The sequence below is a fragment of the Vanessa cardui genome, chromosome 28 (assembly GCF_905220365.1).
Source record: "Vanessa cardui chromosome 28, ilVanCard2.1, whole genome shotgun sequence".
Taxonomy (NCBI): Eukaryota; Metazoa; Arthropoda; class Insecta; order Lepidoptera; family Nymphalidae; genus Vanessa; species Vanessa cardui.
In genome coordinates this window covers 2,268,149-2,289,536 of record NC_061150.1, presented here as the reverse complement: position 1 = coordinate 2,289,536, position 21,388 = coordinate 2,268,149, and the positions used below count along the sequence as shown (strand labels likewise).

The 21,388-nt window shown below is 44.2% G+C and overlaps 1 protein-coding gene across 1 annotated transcript in view; it reads right to left on the bottom strand.

Annotated features, from left to right (window-relative positions):
* Positions 1-5,740: 5,740 nt before the first annotated feature.
* The window catches only part of LOC124541531 (dynactin subunit 1), a 39,266-nt gene continuing 23,618 nt past the window's right edge, over positions 5,741-21,388 (bottom strand). Inside the window, exons 17-31 of the mRNA XM_047119447.1 lie at positions 21,136-21,241; positions 19,777-19,939; positions 18,388-18,557; positions 17,936-18,076; positions 17,118-17,558; positions 16,472-16,611; positions 15,433-15,554; positions 14,281-14,316; positions 13,378-13,413; positions 11,116-11,200; positions 10,191-10,353; positions 8,312-8,431; positions 7,665-7,775; positions 7,201-7,301; positions 5,741-6,379 (exon numbers count right to left, since the gene is read on the bottom strand). Coding sequence (XP_046975403.1) covers positions 6,295-6,379; positions 7,201-7,301; positions 7,665-7,775; positions 8,312-8,431; positions 10,191-10,353; positions 11,116-11,200; positions 13,378-13,413; positions 14,281-14,316; positions 15,433-15,554; positions 16,472-16,611; positions 17,118-17,558; positions 17,936-18,076; positions 18,388-18,557; positions 19,777-19,939; positions 21,136-21,241 — 2,020 coding nt within the window. The 3' untranslated portion in view covers positions 5,741-6,294. The remainder of the gene's footprint in view (positions 6,380-7,200; positions 7,302-7,664; positions 7,776-8,311; positions 8,432-10,190; positions 10,354-11,115; positions 11,201-13,377; positions 13,414-14,280; positions 14,317-15,432; positions 15,555-16,471; positions 16,612-17,117; positions 17,559-17,935; positions 18,077-18,387; positions 18,558-19,776; positions 19,940-21,135; positions 21,242-21,388) is intronic.

Here is a 21,388-nt window from a genome sequence, read left to right as displayed (position 1 = left end):
TCTGATTTTTCGTAACTCAAGTGCTGTAGCTACTTACATTGGGATCAGAGTAATGTATGTGATGTTGTCCAATATTTATTTATTAGTATTATAAATGTACATGATCGAATAGACTAGATGCTGGACTAACGGCAGATAAATAGTTTTGTCTAATCTTGAACTTAGGATATAAAACATTTGCAGGTTTTTTTTCTATTTTTCTAATTAGTATTAAAAAAATAAATTACACTATGAATGCTTGTGTATATGTTTTTTTTTTAAATATATTTAACGGAAAAAGACGACAAGATACAGGCCTAATAGTGAGTCAGTGAGTATGAAAATTAAAAATAAAAACCTCAGAAACTGTAAGAATAAAAATATTTATGAAGAAAAATTTTACTTAATTTTGAAAATTGTATGTCCCTTGTGCCGAGATGGCCCAGTGGCTAGAACGCTTGCATCTTAACCGATTATTGCGGGGTCAAACCCAGGCAAGTAGCACTGAGTATCTTATTCAACGAAATTGCGCATTGGCGCAGGTACATTATGCTCCAAACTCTCTCAAAGGGAGAGTATTCCTAGTACAAATTCAGCCAGCCTATAATGCCAAAAAAATCATTTAAATGCCTCCATTGAATGACGAGGCAAGTACATACAACAAACATCAAACCCTTTCCTCAAGAAAAACATTGCACATTTTACCCAATACCAAATCAGGATTGGAACCACTGACTTAACAATAAGGCATTAAAATGGAAGGTTTTGACTTTCGAAATCACTAACGCTATCTATGTTTTCGTGTTGTAATTAATTGGTAACTTATTATCCTAAGAACGGAGCGAGCCAGATTTTCTTAGTCTCTATATTATATAGTAAATAGGACAAGTGACGTCATATCCAAATATTCTAAAAGTAAAATTGTAAAAGCGATTTTAACGCCATCTTTTGGATTAACTAGCAAGTCTGGTGAAATATTTTTGTATAGTGCGACAGGATAGACCGGGAGATTAAGACACAAAATATTTGGTCGTTTGTACCAGTATGGCGGTTCTTCAGGGGTTTAATTACGTCAAAGCAAAAAGGAAAATGATGGTCGTAGCGCTCGCACCGGCGGCCCACTCGCGTGGGCGTTAATCGCATGTGTTCGCATTATCATCATCATCTCCCGGTCTATTAGATGTAGCATCGACAAATTAAATAAAACCGATTACTGCCGATTTTTACAAAAAATAGAAACAGCTCCTTATCGCGACATTCGACGCTATTCGTCGCTATAGATTAACGCGTCAGTCCAACCCGAGACAGCAAGTGCATGTAAATCGACGCGTCAGATTGACGAATATATTAGGTCATATGATATTACAAGTTATTACGTTTGTGTAAAGATCATATTCACATAAGAATTAAATATAGATAATTTGGGGTAGCTTACTTAATTCGGATGTGATCAGTTTTACGAATTTTGTCGATGTTACATCTAAGTTGTGTCGTACTAAAGTAAAAAAAAGTAAAGTAACAGCCTGTAAATTACCCACTGCTGGGCTAAGGCCTCCTCTCCCATTAAGGAGAGGATTTGGAACATATTCCACCACGTTGTTCCAATGCGGGTTGGTGGAATGGACATGTGGCAGAATTTCGATGAAATTAGACACATGCAGGTTTCCTCACGATTTTTTCACCGCCGAGCACGAGATGAATTCTAAACACAAGCACATATACATAGTGGTGCTTGCCTGGATTTGAACCCGCAATCATCAGTTAAGATGCACGCATTCTAACCACTGGGCCATCTCTGCTCATGTCGTACTATATTGAAGTAATTACTCTGGTGTATTCACTTACACTGTCTGAAATTATTATTCAATTTAAAAGTTATTAATATAGCCTAAGTTACTGCTTATTACATCAGCGTGCCAGTGGAAGTGCCGTCAGAAGTTCTAGCCGTTCCAGAGATGACTCGGAACACTCAGATAGAGAGACTGACAAAACGTATAAAAACTGTTACCGTGTATAGGTACATACGAATTTAGTGGAAAGCGGTTCCTTTAATATTACAGACATTCAAACTTAATTATATTTATAGATTATTCTTTTTAAAACCTTTAACTCAATTATATTTATGATAATTATTTACGTTAAAAAATAAACCCGCTGAGTTTCTGTCGCCGGTTCTTCTCAGGTCAGGGTATTTTCTTTTCCGAACCGGTGGTAGTGTTCCAATTGACCATCAATAAGAAAGTGTAATACTTCTATATTGAATAAAGCTTGAATTTGAGTTGATATGTCTAACAGCGTCTACGTCTATAGGTGTGGTGTGGTGTGGTGACCACTTCACATCAAGTGGACCAACAATATAAAAGTAACCTATTTACATCCACCCAAGCATGATTCTTCGCCTCCAAAAACGATTTTTTATTTTTTTATTTTATGGTACAGGTTGGCGGACGAGCATATGGGCCACCGGTAAGTGGTCACCATCACCCATAGACAATGACGCTGTAAGAAACATTAACTATTCCTTACGTCGTCAATGCGCCACTAACCTTGGCGACTAAGATATTATGCCCCTTGCGCCTGTAGTTACACTGGCTCACCCTTCAAACCGGAACTCAACAATACTGAGTACTGTTATTTGGCGGTAGAATAACTGATGAGTGGGTGGTACCTACCCAGGCGGGCTTATCTAATATTAAAATCTCTTCTACAAATTATCTGGAATAAAAATTCCAATACTAGTCCTTGTACGACACGATAAGCTATCCTTACCACTTACCGCTGTTGTTGCCATTCTCTCATATTTGGATTCACGTAGGATTTACACAGAATTCATATTCAAATAAAACAAAACACAATTTAATAAATAAGCGTTTATTTCATAATGAGTCTAAGTACATAACGACGGCGCAGACAAACATACACCGTATCTCTTTAGCGTTAAAGTCTAAAGTGGCGTGTAGGCGCTGCGAATGTTCTAAATAATCTATGGAGAACTGTAAATAAGTTATTTCGTCTCAGAAAACAAACTAAGCATATCCTTAAGAACAATACCTAAGCTTAAATAACTCTTATATGTTACCGTTAGTCTTTTTACGAATATATTAAGAAAAAGAATACTTTACGCCAAAAAAATATAAAGATTGATATCGTAATCACTAATCAAATAACTAAAGCTGCCTATCAGACAACGTAGAGTTGTTACAACCCCCGTTTTTATGTTCACTGCTCAGGAGAGCACGGCTGTTTGAGGGAGACCCATGGATACCAACAGTATTTTTTTAAATACTGGACAACATCACATACATTGCTCCGATCCCAATTTAAGTAGCTAAAGCACTTGTGTTATGGAAAATAAGAAGTTACGACGGTACCACAAACACCTAGACCATAAACACCTAATTCTGGTATAGTATGTGATGAAAACAACATAGAAATCTAATAAGTTTTCTACATCGATTCGAACCCGGGACCTCGGAGTGGCTTACCCATGGAAACCGGTGTACACACACTCGACCACGGAGGTCGTCATACAGAGTATTCCAATCGTAGAAGGAACAAAGATAATTAAACTTTAGATCCACGCTTTTCATACGATTTTCTAATAAATCCTGACTAATATATCTTTATTTATAATACAACACTATTGCACTTAACTACTTATATCCACTTTAAGTCAACTTCCGAAGTTCCGAGGGGTCATCCATTACGTAAGACGATCTAGGGGGAGGGGGGTTCGACCGTGTCTTGTTTTCTCAAGGAGGGGGCGGAGTTTCGATAGTTCTTACATAAGATCAAAACCTTTGAAATTACAAATAAACATTTAAATAAAATGTTATGTTAAAAAATTAACATTGAAATAAACCAAACGTTTATTCATTTGTGTTTTAAATTCTTACGTAATAAATATTACACAGGGGGAGGGGTTCAGTATATTCCTATTTCTTCTTATCATAAGGGGGACAATAACTAGTACAAATAGAATAATAGTACGACACAACTTAGATGTCGCATCGGCAAAATTCGTAAAACCGATCACATCCGAATTAAGTACGCCATCCCAAATTATCAATATTTATTTTTCACGCGAATATGATCTTTGCACAATCGTAATAACTTGTAAAATCATATGATCTAATATATTCGTCAATTTGATGCGTCGATTTACATGCACTTGCTTTCTCTGACGCGTGAATCTATGGCGACGAATAGCGTCGAATGGCGCGATAGGGAGCTATTTCTATTGGTTGTGTAAATCGGCAGTAATCGGTTTCATTTTCATTCTATTGCATTTACCGATGCTACATCTAATTTGTGTCTTACTATACGTTATAAATGAACGGCCCCCGATGTCAACGTCGACGTTCAAAACGCCATACTTTCGCAAATCCACAGACAATATCACAGACCACTCGCGTCGACCAATCACATCGCGTTATTTCGCCGTCATTAACTCTGCCAAAGGTTGCCTGGAAGAGATCGCTGTTTTAGCGATAAGGCCGCCTATTGTACATTTTTCTTTTCTTTGTTTTTGTTTTACTCCTATTATTTTTGTCTATATTGGTGTGCAATAAAGAGTATATAAATATAAATAAATAAACTCTGCTTGTGTCCTCTGCGGACGGAACAGACTATACGCGCGACAGAACATAACTTCAGGGGGTTGTAACAACTCTAACAGATCTCTTGGCAAACTTTAGACAAACTCCCCCACTGGTAAGCCTAGACATTTGTATTATTTGTTTACACAGTTCCTTATATACAGTATTAATATATATACAAAACTATTATTATTACATATACTTTAAGTGTCATAATTTTCAAAATCGATCCACAAAATAAAATGTTAAGGGTTGCAATACGACAAGGCAAGGAGTCATGCTGTCTCACTCTTACCAACCGGTAAATAGCAATGTGTGAGTGAGAGGTGAATAGATTTACACCCCACTCCTTATCCGAACCAGTAATACGTGTGTACAGTGCTTTAGGCTTGATATTTAATCTGTTTACATCAAAAAGAACAGATAATAAAATCAAATAAATCAGTCATTTTTAAATATATTAAATTTTAGAATATATTTTATTTAAATAACAATTTACGTTTAATAATAATTTAATGACTACATAAAAAAGTTTATTTATAATATGTATGCATTGTATTGTTGTCGGTACATCTGTTTGAGATTTATAGACTTCGAAACTGAACGATTTCTTTAATATTATAACTCTACAGCGTTCACATTGTACAGTCAGAGTAAGAAAACCTTTGTCAGTTTTCAAATTCATTCCTTTATCAAGTCTTAAGCTCTTAGTACCTTTTGAATCTAAACATCGAATCATTAAGACGCAATATGTCACTCTCGATCGGTAATGCAGATTATCGCTCACACTGAGCACGCGATAATAGATCTTAAGGTGACGAACCTTTTATTACCGCGACTGTACAATTGGTACAAATAGGCAGGACGTTTTTGGGTTTGGCTACTAATATACGTCGGTTCCATAGTTCTTGTTAGGGTAGTTTATGCTTTCACTCAATATTAGAATAGTTTGACCTTGGATCTGAACACTGATTGGTCAATTATAACGTCATCTTTTTTTTTTCTTTTTACGGAATAGGTTTGCGGACGAGCATATGGGTCACATGATGGTAAGTGGTCACCATCACCCATAGACAATGACGCTGTCAGAAATATTAACTAATCCTTACATCGTCAATGCACCACTAACCTTGGGAACTAAGATGCTATGTCCCTTGTGGCTGTAGTAACACTGGCTCACTCAGCCTTCAAACCGGAACACAACAATACTGTGAACTGTTGTTTAGCGGTAGAATATCTGATGAGTGGGTGGTACCTACCCACGTGGGCTTGCACAAAGCCCTACCACCAAGTAAATCAGACACGACCGACCAATCAGCGTGCACATCCCGACCAAGTAATGAGTTCGAACTTGGAACCGTATCTCAGTGACCGCAGTCACTAATTCTTGCCGATTGCGTCACTTTGACCGTCAGTGAATACGTGCACTGTTTCCATATCCAATCAATTCAATATTAATATATTGCTTATAATTGAAATTGATTGATTACGGAGTGAACTGTACTTCCAATTGAATCTGAATTCCTTTAAAGTACAATTCGGACACAGATAACAAATAAATCACAAATACAAGACATTCTCCGTTATATGAAATTCCATTTATCTAAAACTCGCATTAATCCGCACCCTCTGTCATCATAATATAATACTATTTAATCTCCACACTCCCCATCTCGCTCTCTCTTCCTGCGCTCCGTGTTCTCCGTCTCGCTCCAGCTCAGGCCGCGCAAACCGTCTGATCCAGCGGTTTCAAATCCAGTTGGACGTCGTCCGACTGCAACTCTGACACGATTTCGCGTAATCTGTTCAGCGGTAATATTAATACAATTAATGAACCAACATAGGTAGCTGTTACCTGCGACTTTGCTTGCGTAGAATATGATTATATATACCAATTAACTTAAAATATTACGTTGATGATTGGTATACAAAAAGAACTAGACTATTTAACACATATACAAAACTATTATTTTTAAATATATTTTAAGTATCATAATTTTCAAAATCGAACAATTTAATAAAAAGTTAAGGGTTGCAATACGACTAGGCGTCTGAAAAAGAAAAACATCTTCGAATGCAGTCATGTTGTCTCACTCTTACCAACCGGTAAATAGCAATGTGCGAGTGAGAGATGAATAGATTTACACCCCACTATTTATCCGAACCAGTAACACGTGTGTAGAGTGCCAATTGTGTACCAAATTTCATTCAAATCGGTCCAGTAGTTGTGGCGAGACAGACAGACACTTTCGCATTTATAATATTAGTACGGAGGTGTGGACTATAGTAGCGGCACACTATGATGGCCGTTTTGACGTTTGCCCGCTCATGAAGTTTCGTATTTAATAAATTACTACATCAAAGGCGCAAATTGTTGTTCTTTATTGTCAATAGTGACGTGCAGTTAGTCATAAAATTTATCGAATGATTTATTCTATATTTTTTATTAAACCTTTTTAATGAGATACTACTTGCAACAAAAACTTGAATTAAATGACTTGCAAAAAAACAAAGATTTGAATATATTATATCGTTAATAAATTTACATTTCACATCACTTTTTTAATGTGTTAAAACGGCCATCGTATCTTGCTAGACTAGTCGTCAGCGACGCGTGTCTTACTTGGCGAGCTGTGTGGGCGTCACGTAGATGGTGTCGTCCTGCAGCGACTCGGACGCCGGGTACTTGATGGTGCCGATGTCGATCGCCTTCGCGTTGATAGCCTGGAAGATTTGCAAGCACATGTTAGCAGAACCTAAGGGTTTGCTCGTTACAATTATCTTACCAAAGGGTGATTTAAACCAAGTGGAAGTGGAAGAAGACTATGTATTTAACCAGGGTCCAAACTATTTCCATTGCAAAATTTCCTCCAAATCGGTTAAACGGCTTAAGCGTGACGTGAGGTAAAAGAAGATAAGGCATCCGCTCATAAATAAACATCCCAAAGCTGGGAAGAGACTTCCTCTGTTATTACAAAATAAATTAAACTCATTCAAATTAAATAATGGATTCTACTGAAAATGTCCTGCGAGACTTTGTCCTCAAATATGTCCATGGTATTGAAATAGTGTGAGTAGTGTACTCACTGCCGTGAGCTCGGGCGCCGGGAACTCCGTGAAGTCGGCCTCCACGCAGCGCCACGGCCGGTGCAGCGACACGAGGCTGCGGACTTCCACCTGCAGCGCGACCAACCGCTCCTGCAAACGCCAAAGAGAACGCTGGCGGTGATCCTTGCACTCAGGTCGTGTGCCTCTACTTATTGGAGACAAACACAAAGACCGAACAATTGCGCGGAACGCTGGCGGTGATATTTGCACCAAGACACTCGTGTGCCTCGACTTTATTGGAGACAAACACAAAGACCGAACAACTGTGTGGAATGTATTCCTAAGAATGAGTTGTACAGCGCTTGAGTGAGGTCCAGCATTGTGAGATTTGGAAATAAGTCTTAAAATTGCTGCAATTGGTTTAGTTGTTTAAGCGTGAAGAGAACTTTTAAGGGACGGAGTTACTTTTGGATGTATAATAGTTTAGTCCACATATGTAGGTATAACGTATAAATAAAGGCGGAGTCTCGCATATGAGGACAAGAAACAGTGTTTACCAAAATTTCCGGAATAAATGGCGCTACTGCAGCTATAATAATTACCTCAAAATTATGTTTGAGGGAAAAAAATTTGATTAATATAATAGTTCGAAATTACCGCCGCTGGCAGGCACATCGATCCCTTACCTCCAGTTTACGTCTGATCTCCTTCTGCTTCTCCTTATGCTGCTCCAGGACTCGAGCGTACTTGCTCGGGTCTTCAGGGAACTTGACCAGACCGGACTTCGCGACGAACAGAGTCCATTCCTGAAATCGTTTTGTCTTATCACTGGTCGGTGGACATATATCTGTTAGTGTAAGAGAAATCGTTGTTTTCTCTTATTTTAAAAATTAACCGTTCCCAAATCTCTTGGTAAGAAATGGGACGGCAAATCCAGAAACCATCATTTGACGACCTCCCTGGTCGAGTGGTGTGTACACCGGTTTTCATGGGTCCGCCACTCCGAGGTTCCGGGTTCGATTCCCGGCCGAGTCGATGTAGATTACCATAAGTTTCCTATGTTGTCTTGGGTCTGGGTGTTTGTGGTACCTTCGTTACTTCTGATTTTCCATAACACAAGTGCTTTAGCTACTTACATTGGGATCAGAGTAATGTATGTGATGTTGTCTCATACATACATACATACATACATACATCATAACCGAAGTTAGGATGACGCCAACTTCCAGACTCCGGGCTGCGAGTGGGAACTTCTGGGGGGGGGGGCAGCGCCGCGCCTCGCGGGCGGTGTGCGTGTGTACTCACGGCGTGCAGGCGCGCGAGGCGCAGCTCGAGGTCGGCGGCGGCGCGGCGGCGCAGCGCGGCGGCGGGCGCGGCGGGGGGGGAGGCGCCGCGCCTCGCGGACGGTGTGCGTGTGTACTCACGGCGTGCAGGCGCGCGAGGCGCAGCTCGAGGTCGGCGGCGGCGCGGCGGGGGGGGGGCGCCGCGCCTCGCGGGCGGTGTGCGTGTGTACTCACGGCGTGCAGGCGCGCGAGGCGCAGCTCGAGGTCGGCGGCGGCGCGGCGGCGCAGCGCGGCGGCGGGCGCGGCGGGGGGGGAGGCGCCGCGCCTCGCGGGCGGTGTGCGTGTGTACTCACGGCGTGCAGGCGCGCGAGGCGCAGCTCGAGGTCGGCGGCGGCGCGGCGGCGCAGCGCGGCGGCGGGCGCGGCGGGGGGGGAGGCGCCGCGCCTCGCGGGCGGTGTGCGTGTGTACTCACGGCGTGCAGGCGCGCGAGGCGCAGCTCGAGGTCGGCGGCGGCGCGGCGGCGCAGCGCGGCGGCGGGCGCGGCGGGGGGGGAGGCGCCGCGCCTCGCGGGCGGTGTGCGTGTGTACTCACGGCGTGCAGGCGCGCGAGGCGCAGCTCGAGGTCGGCGGCGGCGCGGCGGCGCAGCGCGGCGGCGGGCGCGGCGGGGGGGGAGGCGCCGCGCCTCGCGGGCGGTGTGCGTGTGTACTCACGGCGTGCAGGCGCGCGAGGCGCAGCTCGAGGTCGGCGGCGGCGCGGCGGCGCAGCGCGGCGGCGGGCGCGGCGGGGGGGGGAGGCGCCGCGCCTCGCGGGCGGTGTGCGTGTGTACTCACGGCGTGCAGGCGCGCGAGGCGCAGCTCGAGGTCGGCGGCGGCGCGGCGGCGCAGCGCGGCGGCGGGCGCGGCGGGGGGGGGAGGCGCCGCGCCTCGCGGGCGGTGTGCGTGTGTACTCACGGCGTGCAGGCGCGCGAGGCGCAGCTCGAGGTCGGCGGCGGAGCGGCGGCGCAGCGCGGCGGCGGGCGCGGCGGGGGGGGAGGCGCCGCGCCTCGCGGGCGGTGTGCGTGTGTACTCACGGCGTGCAGGCGCGCGAGGCGCAGCTCGAGGTCGGCGGCGGCGCGGCGGCGCAGCGCGGCGGCGGGCGCGGCGGGGGGGGAGGCGCCGCGCCTCGCGGGCGGTGTGCGTGTGTACTCACGGCGTGCAGGCGCGCGAGGCGCAGCTCGAGGTCGGCGGCGGCGCGGCGGGGGGGGCGGCGCCGCGCCTCGCGGGCGGTGTGCGTGTGTACTCACGGCGTGCAGGCGCGCGAGGCGCAGCTCGAGGTCGGCGGCGGCGCGGCGGCGCAGCGCGGCGGCGGGCGCGGCGGGGTGGTGCAGCGGCCGCAGCGAGCGCAGCGCGGCGCGCTCGGCGCGGGACACGGCCGCCGCGCGGGCCGCGCGCTCGCGGTCCACCGTCCTGCCGACGCGAGCGGATCGTCTTAGTCTTAGAGGTTCCCGAGTAGTATCGGATCGAAAATACCGCCGGCAAAAGCTGATTCCACTGACTGGATGAGCGCCACAGATAATGGTAAATACGGCGAAGATACAGAAGGTCAACGACGGAGGATCAAACGAATCGGAAACAGGTTGGTCGCTAACAATTCAAGCCACCCTATGTTAAATGGTAAAATGGAAGAATGTGGTACTAGGGAGCTCCTGTCAAGACGTGAAATTAATACTCTACGTGAGGCTGCAGTTTTTCCTCAGGTAATTTTAAGCGCGGGATATCAACATAAAGTTTTGTATCACCGTGCTAAAACACCAACATTTTTAGATACCAATTTGTCTTTACCTTCCAACTAACCGTGAAACTGAATCAGACGCGAAACGGAATCGAGAAAAAAGTTTCCCACTTTTAGTTACTACTTTTGGCGCGTTGGAACCTTGGGCTCTTTGGGGAAGGAATTGGACTAGGTTTAGCCAATGACCGATGACCTGAAGATGCTACTGGGACCTGATCTGAAGTACATAAAATATTTGGGTGAAGTTGACTTTTTCCAGCAGTTGACGACGATTGGTTGACGGCTTTATTTACAATGAGACAAGACCTCTGTCCAGCTTAGAACATCTTAGGCTTTCACTGACTGATTAAGGCAAATTTACAGCCACAAAAATATAAAATTCCTGACAAAACCACACAGAAACATAATATGCAAACGAATTCAACAGCATCTCTTACCAGCTGAGCACTTTGAGCTGATGCTGAAGAGCTTCGTTGACCTCTCCCGCGGCGATGCCCGTGGTCACCTTCACGGGCGTCTCTTCTACAACACGCGAACGATAATTACAATACGCCTAACAATAAATCTACTAATTGTGGAAAACTGGATGAAAATTTTATAAGTCAAAAATTTTTGGACCATTCACGAATATGGTCATTAAAAGTTTAAACATCTCATTTTAGGTGTACTTATATTTGGACTCTGAGTTTAACGGTGTTGTTCCTCGGTCCTGTTAGTACACTGGCTCACTCATTCAAAATATGATAGACCAACTGTGACCAACTGAGCGACCAAGATGGATCTTACCAACGCTGATCATAAGTAATCAACAGCAATGTTACCACATTAACAGAGGCACATTCCATCATCTATACATATAATAAAATTGGAGTGTCTGTTTGTAATATAGAAATAATCTCTTCTTACTAAAAGCATGTGGTACATAAACCAAAAACACTTTTTTTCAATGTTTTTTTGTCTGTCTGTTAGTTCCGTCTAATCTCGGTAACGGCTGTACCAATTTTGCTGAGACTTTGACTGGCAGTTAACTGATGTAATAATGAGTAACTCAGGCTACAACAATAACTATTTTGTTAAATTCAAACGCGAACAAGTCGCGGGCAAAGCCAGTGTTACAATATACCTTACTTTTCAACAAATTCATCCAATTTTCCACAATTATTATTAAATCTTTATTAATGTTATCATTATTATTTGATATTATTACAGAGTTTTAATTACGCATTCAATGATGACGTGTTATTTATATAATTAATCACATTTAGTTTAGTCTTGAGATTATTTATTTAACTATATTATATTTACATGTAAACTTTTAACTGCCATATTTAATTCAGGTCTCCTGCCAGTAATGTTGGTACTTTGCCTCAATGCTGGCATTTGGTAACGCTTTTGGTAATTTTCTTTTCTAATACTTATAATTGATTATTTTCTTCTATTTACTTTAATAATGCTATGTAATACTGCGATATGCATGTAACTGACACGTTACGAGTTACATGAATACTTAAATATATTCAAAATAATGCTCATGACTTTATAACAGTGTTACTGTCGTGAGGGAAAATTTGTCTGTTTCAAATGTCAACAGCATTCATTGATACACATACATATATACATGTAGGTACAGTCGGGGTAAGAAAAGGTTCGTCAGCTTAAGATCTATTTTCGTGTGCCCAGTATGAACGATAATCTACTTTACCGATCCAGCATATATAACACTGACAGACATATTTTGACAATTCAGTAGAAGATATCACAACAACAGTCTGTCAATTCCCACTGCTGGGCTAAAGGCCTCCTCTCCCTTTGAGAAGAAGGTTTGGAACATATTCCACCACGCTGTTCCAATGCAGGTTGATGGAATGCACATGTGGCAGAATTTCTGTGAAATTTGTCACATGCAGGTTTCCTCACGATGTTTTCCATCACCGCTGAGCACGAGATGAATTATAAAGACAAATTAAGCACATGAAACAGCGATGCTTGCCTGGGTTTGAGCCCGCAATCATCGGTTAAGATGCACTCGTTCTAACCACTGGGCCATCTCGACTCTTACTCTCAGAAGATATCACATCTAATTTAAATATGGAATGTCTCTGATTACACCATTAAAAAGATTTCATGTTGATATAAAACTAGACGTAGTCCAAAGATGTACACTATTTTGAACCGAGTTATCATACTGTGTAAGTTTAATTTTATATGCAGTTGTCAGTTTAGTGATTTAGTTACAAAAGGTACTAAGAGCTTGAGACTTAATAATGGAATTAATTTGAAAACTGACGAAGGTTTTCTTACTCTGACTATACAGTCCAATGTTTATAAATATATCAATTAAACTTTCTGTTTCATTGTAATACTTTGCAATACTTAATATTTATCATTGACATTACAAAATTATAGCGAGAAAATTTGACATACTCGGTATATTTAGTAAATATGGCAGTCAAGTCAACGTCAACAGATAACACATTCATGCAAAAGTCACAGATAACACAAGCGTAATTAATAAATAAGCGGATTACTCGAGACACAGACTATTATTGAATTAAAAAAAAATAATAATGTAGAGTGTTTTGTTTATGACACGAGTCTATGATATAATCTAGAATGAATCGTGTGAACGCAACATAAACAATCATGCTAATCGCTAAATCAAAAATGATGCAACATCGATCAATTCACAGCGATCTTACGGGGCGCGTCTTTTGGTGTGGGCGTTGTCACCACCGCTAAAAAGTAAATTAGTTTTCTTTATAAAAAACGACTTAGAAACTTATTCGATAATTTAAAATAATAATTAATAATGAAACTATAAAATAGTTGAAATAAGCGGTAACTGTTTATGAATCTCATTGTAGCATTTTGAACATAAAGATGATTATATGACACAGCACAAAAAATACCGCGAAAACTTTGACATGCACGACGCCATCTTGAAAATGATTTTCCCTTCTTTAATAAATCAGAACATCATTATTCCGTATGGTTGGACAAAATATGATCTTTTACTTTACTAATGTTCGATCTGTAGAACATCTGGTGAATGTGTGTTACATAACGGGCGGGTTTGCACAAAACCCACCGAGTTATACATCAGAAAACCTTTTCGTTAATGTGCATGTGCATTATTACTGCTGTGCTACGGATTAAAATATTACATGAACGCAAAATCATATTTGAAGCTTAAACATAAAATAACGTTATTTGTTACTGATGATATTATTTATTTAGTTGAATGAAGTACTGTATTACTCGTATACTATTCAAATATTATATTTCGAAGTTTGTATTTAACTCCTTTGGTTTTAAAGAGACTTGAAATTTAAAAAAGGGGATACTAATTCAATAATATAATACGACAATACTGGGGAGAGGTGACTATCGCACTGACTGCAGTGATGACGAGACACATTCTTGTTTAGTGGTGAAATATCTGATGAGTGGGTGGTACCAACCTGGCGGGTTGATATAGGTACGTCTTTTTTTTTAATATTAATTATTTTTGCATAAATTATGATGGCAAAGTTCGAGTAATACAGCACTTGTATGCATTAAAGGTAAATGATATTCGCAACGGACATGCGAGGGGCTCTTACGTGCGTAGTCCCGGACCGCCACGGGCGACGCCAGCGCTGCGGACAGGCACGCGTTAGGCGCTCGCACTCACTCTCACGCGGGTGAGTTCGGAAACCATTCGCTAGAGGTATATCCTCTATCGGACCGAACCCAGCGCCATCTACTGGTCGCGGGTACCAGATAGATGGCGCTGGCTTCGTCTGCGCTTGTAATTAACTCAATAATACGGAGGCTCTGTTCGTAATCCCAAACATTATTACTTGCGAGTGAATCTGCACAAACTAATCACAGCTTAAGACACGTGTGAGGGCTCCCGTCGCGCATATATATAGTATAGTTGTAAGGATATCACTATCTACGGTAATGGCATTCCATTTCCACTGTATTTATAATCTGGGGAACAATTTGCTGTCAGTGTGACGTGAGTGACACCGACGATAAATTCTAGAATGAAAAGAGAGGTTTTGTGATCTTTAAAGAAACGTGGAAAATATGGTACAAAGAAATATTTATAATAGTATTTAAATTAGAAGTAAACGCTTTAAATGTTGTTTTTTGTTATTTCAGGTAAGCTATTTTGTTTACAATATGTTAATTGTAGTAAAACTTCTGTATAAGTGCGATGCGAATAAAATAATTTTTGTTATTTATTATTTCAATACCTGTTGACTTCCAAGCAGGATACATTAATTGAAATAATTGTATTTAATTAACATGACGTTGTATTTTTTAAATGTTAAAAAAAGAGTAACTACTGAGTTTATTGGCGGTTCTTCTCGGTAGAATATACTTTCCGAACCGGTGGTAGCTTCACTTAATTGTAAAATGACGATTCAAAAGTGCTTATAAAAGCCTACTTGAATAAAGTTTATTTTGATTTTGATTTTGATTCGTCTTTATTTCGCCTGAGCATCAGTGGCGTAGCTATCGTAGGGCCAGGTGGTGCAGTGCACCAGGGCCCCGGAGTTCAGGGGGCCCTCTAAACTAAACCTTAAGCTTCGGAAGCTAGAAAATACCGTGATTTTTTATTTGGTATATATAATTTTAAAAAGTAATTATTAGTTAAAAAAGGATTTGAAAGATGAGGGCCCGATTCTTTTCTATGCACCAGGGCCCCTCCTGACCTATCTACGCCACTGCTGAGCATATACTATTATATGGTCATGACTCACCGTGGTGCGTGCCGCGCTTGGCGTACAGCTTTAGCTTGTCTCGCAGCGCGCCTCGCTCGCTCTCCAGCGACTCTATGTCCTGCTGTAAGTGGTCCATCGTCTCCTCAAACTCCTTCTCCTTCCTGCGAACGGACGTGCGGGTCACGATAGTTTGTTCGCATTAAGAATGCACTGAGTTGTCATTGTTTACCGGCTTTACTCCGCCCCCTTTGACCAATCAAATCTTTTCTAACAGCAGGGTGAAGGTGTATGCATATTCGTGTTAAAATACCAACAAATTATATTTGTTTTAAAGACTAAGTATAATGAATTTAAAAAAATGCACATTAAAATAAAAAAATCGAATCGGGGTGAATAATCAACAAAATTCTTAACACTATATACAATCGTTTGCGAATCTTGCCATCGCGATGTAGAAATTTACATATTTTGACATAACGTCATCTAGTAGCTATAGGTTACATTTATTATTACGTGTTCAGCTTTAATAAATTAAATATAAATATATAAATGAACAAAATTTAAATTATAAAAATAAAAATATCAGTTAATAATTAATTAAATGTGAACTTGACTTTGTAATTTGAAAATATTTGATTGGTCAAAGGGGGCGGAGTCAGGCCGTTAAAGAATGACAACTCACTGCATTCTTAACGCGAACAGACTATAGTTACGCAACTAGCAGCGCAAAGCGAGCGGCCAGCGCTGCAGCGCCGGACGTGCGGGTCACTAGCTGAGCGCAAAGCGAGCGGCCAGCGCTGCAGCGCCGGACGTGCGGGTCACTAGCTGAGCGCAAAGCGAGCGACCAGCGCTGCAGCGCCGGACGTGCGGGTCACTAGCTGAGCGCAAAGCGAGCGGCCAGCGCTGCAGCGCCGGACGTGCGGGTCACTAGCTGAGCGCTAAGCGAGCGGCCAGCGCTGCAGCGCCGGACGTGCGGGTCACTAGCTGAGCGCTAAGCGAGCGGCCAGCGCTGCAGCGCCGGACGTGCGGGTCACTAGCTGAGCGTTAAGCGAGCGGCCAGCGCTGCAGCGCGGCGTACCTCTTGAGCTGGTTGTGCGCGTCGTCCAGGCGGCGCTGCAGCTGCTGCGCGCGCACCTCCGCGTCCTTGGCCGCGGCGACGAGCTTCCGCTCCCCGAGCTCCCGCCGGATCTGCATCTCCGAGAGTTCCTCCTGTTTCGCCTTCGAGGCGGGACATACCGAATCAAATCAAATCAAATCAATATAAACTTTATTCAAGTAGGCTTTTATAAGCACTTTTGAATCGTCATTTTACAATTAAGTGAAGCTACCACCGGTACGGAAAGTAGATTCTACCGAGAAGAACCGGCGAGAAACTCAGTAGTTACTCTTTTTTTAACATTTAAAAAATACAACGTCATATTAATTAAATACAATTATTTCAATTAATGTATCCTGCTTGGAAGTCAACAGGTATTAACTCCACGCTTTTTTATCATCTACAAAATCTTGTATCGAATAGTATGCTTTTTCTACCAATGTATTTTTAACAAACGATTTGAATTTACTAAACGGCAAAGTTAAAAATTTCTGCGGAATTTTATTATAGAAACGGATACCTTGCCCCAAGAAGGATCTATTGACTTTGCGGAGTCGGAATGTGGTCACTACTACGTCTACATCTACTGCGTCTCCCTTGTATAATACTATGTGCTAAGGTAGGGTACCTTCAGCGCCTTCCTCATCTCCTTGATGTCCGCCTCCTTGTTCTCGAGCCGGATCGTCAGCGTCTTCGTCTCCTCCAGCTGCTTCTTGACGAGCTGGGCGCGCAGCACGATCGGCGGCGTCGGCCTCTCCGAGGCGACGTTGGTGAGCGACATGACGTCGTACTCCTTGTCCTTGGTGAAGGCGGCCAGCTGCGCCACGTCGGCGGCGACCGCGGCCAGCGCCTGCTTGACGGTCTGCACGGCGCCCACGTCGTCCTGCTGGTACACCTTGTCGACGGCGGCGGCCCACACGTGGGCCAGCGCGGCGTGCGGCAGCGGCGCGCCGTCGCCGCGCTCGCCCGCCGTGGCGGCGCACGCGAGTGCTGCGCGTGCGCACAAGCCGGCCGCGCGCGCCGCTCGTCCCAGCGCCGCCGCGCCGGCGCCGCGCAGGCGCTCCACCAGCTGCGCATGCGCACACTCGACAATTAATACAGGGTAACGGGGGGGGGGGGGGAGTGTTCTGTACGATGCTACGCGCTCTCTCTCTTTCTACCGAAGCGTTGCTGAAACTAGGCGATTCCCAGTAACCCAGCACCCTCTTATCACAGAGAACTAAGTAAGTAAACCCACATAGGTTTGGTCCTCCTGGTCGTGTGTGGGATGTTGGTGAATACGTAAATCAATCGAATAATCTGAGAGCACTAGCCGCCCTGTATCCTGGAGAGACGTCAAAGGTTTTTATCGATTTATCTATAGGATATAGAATGTCTGTCTAAGTATGGGGTCGAATCACAAAAAAAAACCATAGCAATAAGTTTTTCTAAAGATATTCGTTTCACCTGTAAATCGATGGGCAGTGCGTGGAGCTGTACGCCGGGGGGGAGGCGCCGACGCACGCTCTTCAACTGCTGCTGGAGCGTGGCACAGCTCGACTGGATCGCTTCGTTCAACAGGCCCAGCTCTTGCTGATGGTCCGAGGGCTGCGGGCGGAATGAGGGAGGTTATAAATAAATAATAAATAAATATGAGACAACATCACATACATTACTCCGATCCCAACGTAAGTAGCTGACGCACTTGTGTTATGGACAATCAGAAGTAACGATACCACAAACACCCAGACCCGAGACGACATAGAAAACTAATGGTAATCTACATCGACTCGGCCGGACGAACCCGGGACCTCGGAGTGGCGTACCCATGAAAACCGGTGTACACACCACTCGACCATGGAGGTCGTCGTTAATGCCTGTGCGGGATGTGACGCATTAGAGCACAGAGCATAGCTTGCCTGCAGCACGTGTGTCAGCGCGGCGGCGTCGGCGTGCAGTGCGCGTGCGAGCGCGTCCAGTGCCGCGCACGCGTGCAGCAGCACTGCGCGCGAGCACGCCGCGCCCTCTACCGACGACATGTTGAGCGCCGCCCACATGGCCGACAGGTATGACCAGCAGCGCTCCATGCCTGCGAACACATCAACATATACTTCATTTAAGTAAGAGTCGAGATGGCCCAGTGGTTAGAACGCGTGCATCTTAACCGATGATTGCGGATTTAAACACTGAATATTCATGTGTTTATCTCGTGCTCGGCGGTGAAGGAAAACATCGTGCATGTGACAAATTTCATAGAAATTCAGCCACATGTTTATTCCACCAACCCGCTTTGAAACCTTCTCCTCAAAGGGAGAGGAGGCCTTTAGCCCAGCAGTGGGAATTTACAGGCTGTTGTTGTTGTTGTTATTTAAGTAGACTTTTACAAACACTTTTTAATTGTCATTTAACAACTATATTAAGTATATATTCTAGAGTGGAGACCGCGTCTCGGCAAACGTATTGTAGGACGTTTAGGCACGGTGGAGTGACGATATACGCAAAACGGCTGGCGGGAGCTGGATGCGAGTAGCCGGAGAGAGACCACAGCGGCGTGCACTTGGAGAGGCCTATATCCAGCAGTGGACAACAACAGGCTGATAATAATGATGATGAACTATATTAAGTGATACAACCACCAGTTCGGAGAGTAAGTTCTGCCGAGAAGAACCGCCAAGAAACTCAGTTGTTACTCCGTGTGTGTATGCGGGCGTGTGTGTGCGGGCGTGTGAGTGCGGGCGTGTGTGTGCGGGCGTGTGTGTGCGGGCGTGAGTGTGCGGGCGTGTGAGTGCGGGCGTGTGTGTGCGGGCGCGTGTGTGCGGGCGTGAGAGTGCGGGCGTGTGAGTGCGGGCGTGTGTGTGCGGGCGCGTGTGTGCGGGCGCGTGTGTGCGGGCGTGAGTGTGCGGGCGTGTGAGTGCGGGCGTGTGTGTGCGGGCGCGTGTGTGCGGGCGCGTGTGTGCGGGCGCGTGTGTGCGGGCGTGAGTGTGCGGGCGTGTGAGTGCGGGCGTGTGTGTGCGGGCGTGTGTGTGCGGGCGCGTGTGTGCGGGCGCGTGTGTGCGGGCGTGAGTGTGCGGGCGTGAGTGTGCGGGCGTGAGTGTGCGGGCGTGTGAGTGCGGGCGTGTGTGTGCGGGCGCGTGTGTGCGGGCGCGTGTAAGCGGGCGTGTGTGTGCGGGCGTTTCTCGTGCGGGCGTTTCTCGTGCGGGCGTGTGAGTGCGGGCGTATGTGTGCGGGAGTGTGTGTGCGGGCGTGTGAGCGGGCGTGTGTGTGTGCGGGCGTTTCTCGTGCGTGGGGGGGGGGGGGGGTGTCCGTACCGTCGAGCGAGCAGTTCTCGTCTAACTCGTTGGCCTTGAGCAGGTGCGCGGCGGCGTCCAGCGCGCGCTCCTGCGCGACGGCGTCGGGCAGCGCGGACGCGGCGCGCAGCAGCAGCTCCGGCGAGCAGGTCTCCAGCGCTCCGCTCCACATGCACACCATGCACTGCGGGATAAGTAAAGTAAAGTAAAGTAACAGCCTGTAAATTTCCCACTGCTGAGATAAGGCTCTTCCATTAAGGAGAGAGATTGGAACATATTCCACCACGCTGTTCCGATGCGGGTTGGTGGAAGGCACATGTGAAAGAATTTCGATGAAATTAGACACATGCAGGTTTCCTCACGATGTTTTCCTTCACCGCCGAGCACGAGATGAATTATAAACACAATTAAGCACATATATATATAGTGCTTGCCTGGGTTCGAACCCGCAATCATCGGTTAAGATTCACGCGTTCTAACCACTGGGCCATCTCAGCTCATACTGGGCCATCTCAGCTCATGACTGCGGGAACACGACGGATAAATAAAAAATGTTTACATTACGACTTCAACTTGCGTTCCAATTTTAAATTATTAACTGAAAATGCTCGCATGAAATAAAAAAGAGTAAATCCTTGTCTTTGAATTCAATACCAATTGGACCGTGTTGTGCAGAATCATCAATCCATGGACACACATATATATTAAAACATAAATATTTTGTATTGTGTAACCTAACCTAACATGATCCTACTGGTTCTGTGACTAAAAATAACAAGCATATCGCTGAAATATATAATAGTTCAATCATTTGAATATTAACGCTTTTTATTAAGGCAGGGCAGTCGCAATCGCCGCTAATACCCAATGATGTTCTAGTAAACAGATATATTATTAAAACGCAAAAAGTGAACACTAGAAAACATCCTAATTGGGACGTTTGACTTTAGTCGTTTTACGTAGTACGTTATAATATATCATAATTATGTTGTAATACGTTTTGCGTAATTAATACATCTAGTTATCCCTTTTACTTATTGTTTTTATCAAGCTATCCTTTTTACTTGTAACGAAATGTAAAATAAACGGTCCCCGGCGCGGCACACTTTTTTCTGTTGTTTAGTATGGGTATAACATATCTGTTTAATCATTGACTAAATCCTTGTTTTTGAATTTAATACCAATTCGACAGTGGTATATAAAATTAAAACATAAAATTTTTGTATCCTAACATGATCCTACTCGTTCTAGTTATGAATAAAAAAAAGGAAATAAATATTTTAAGTGACATAAATTAATAATAATATCATTGAAATATGTAATAGTTCCATCATTTAAATATCAACGCCTCATATTGAGACTATGTCGCAATGCTAATACCTGTATCATTTGCAGTTGGTACTCCAGCTGACACCTGAAGCTGTACTGGACCGCGGTGTGCGTCTTCATAACAGACTCCTTATCCCATACATTCACCTCTGGGAACCTAAAGGAAATAATACGGTACACCAATTACATAGAAAGTAACAAAAAAAAAAACAAAAAAATATATTCTTGGTTTTTTTAGGTTATTTTTGTGATTTTTTTTTTTAACTTCACGCCTCATTTTATATTACAATATCTATTTCATTAG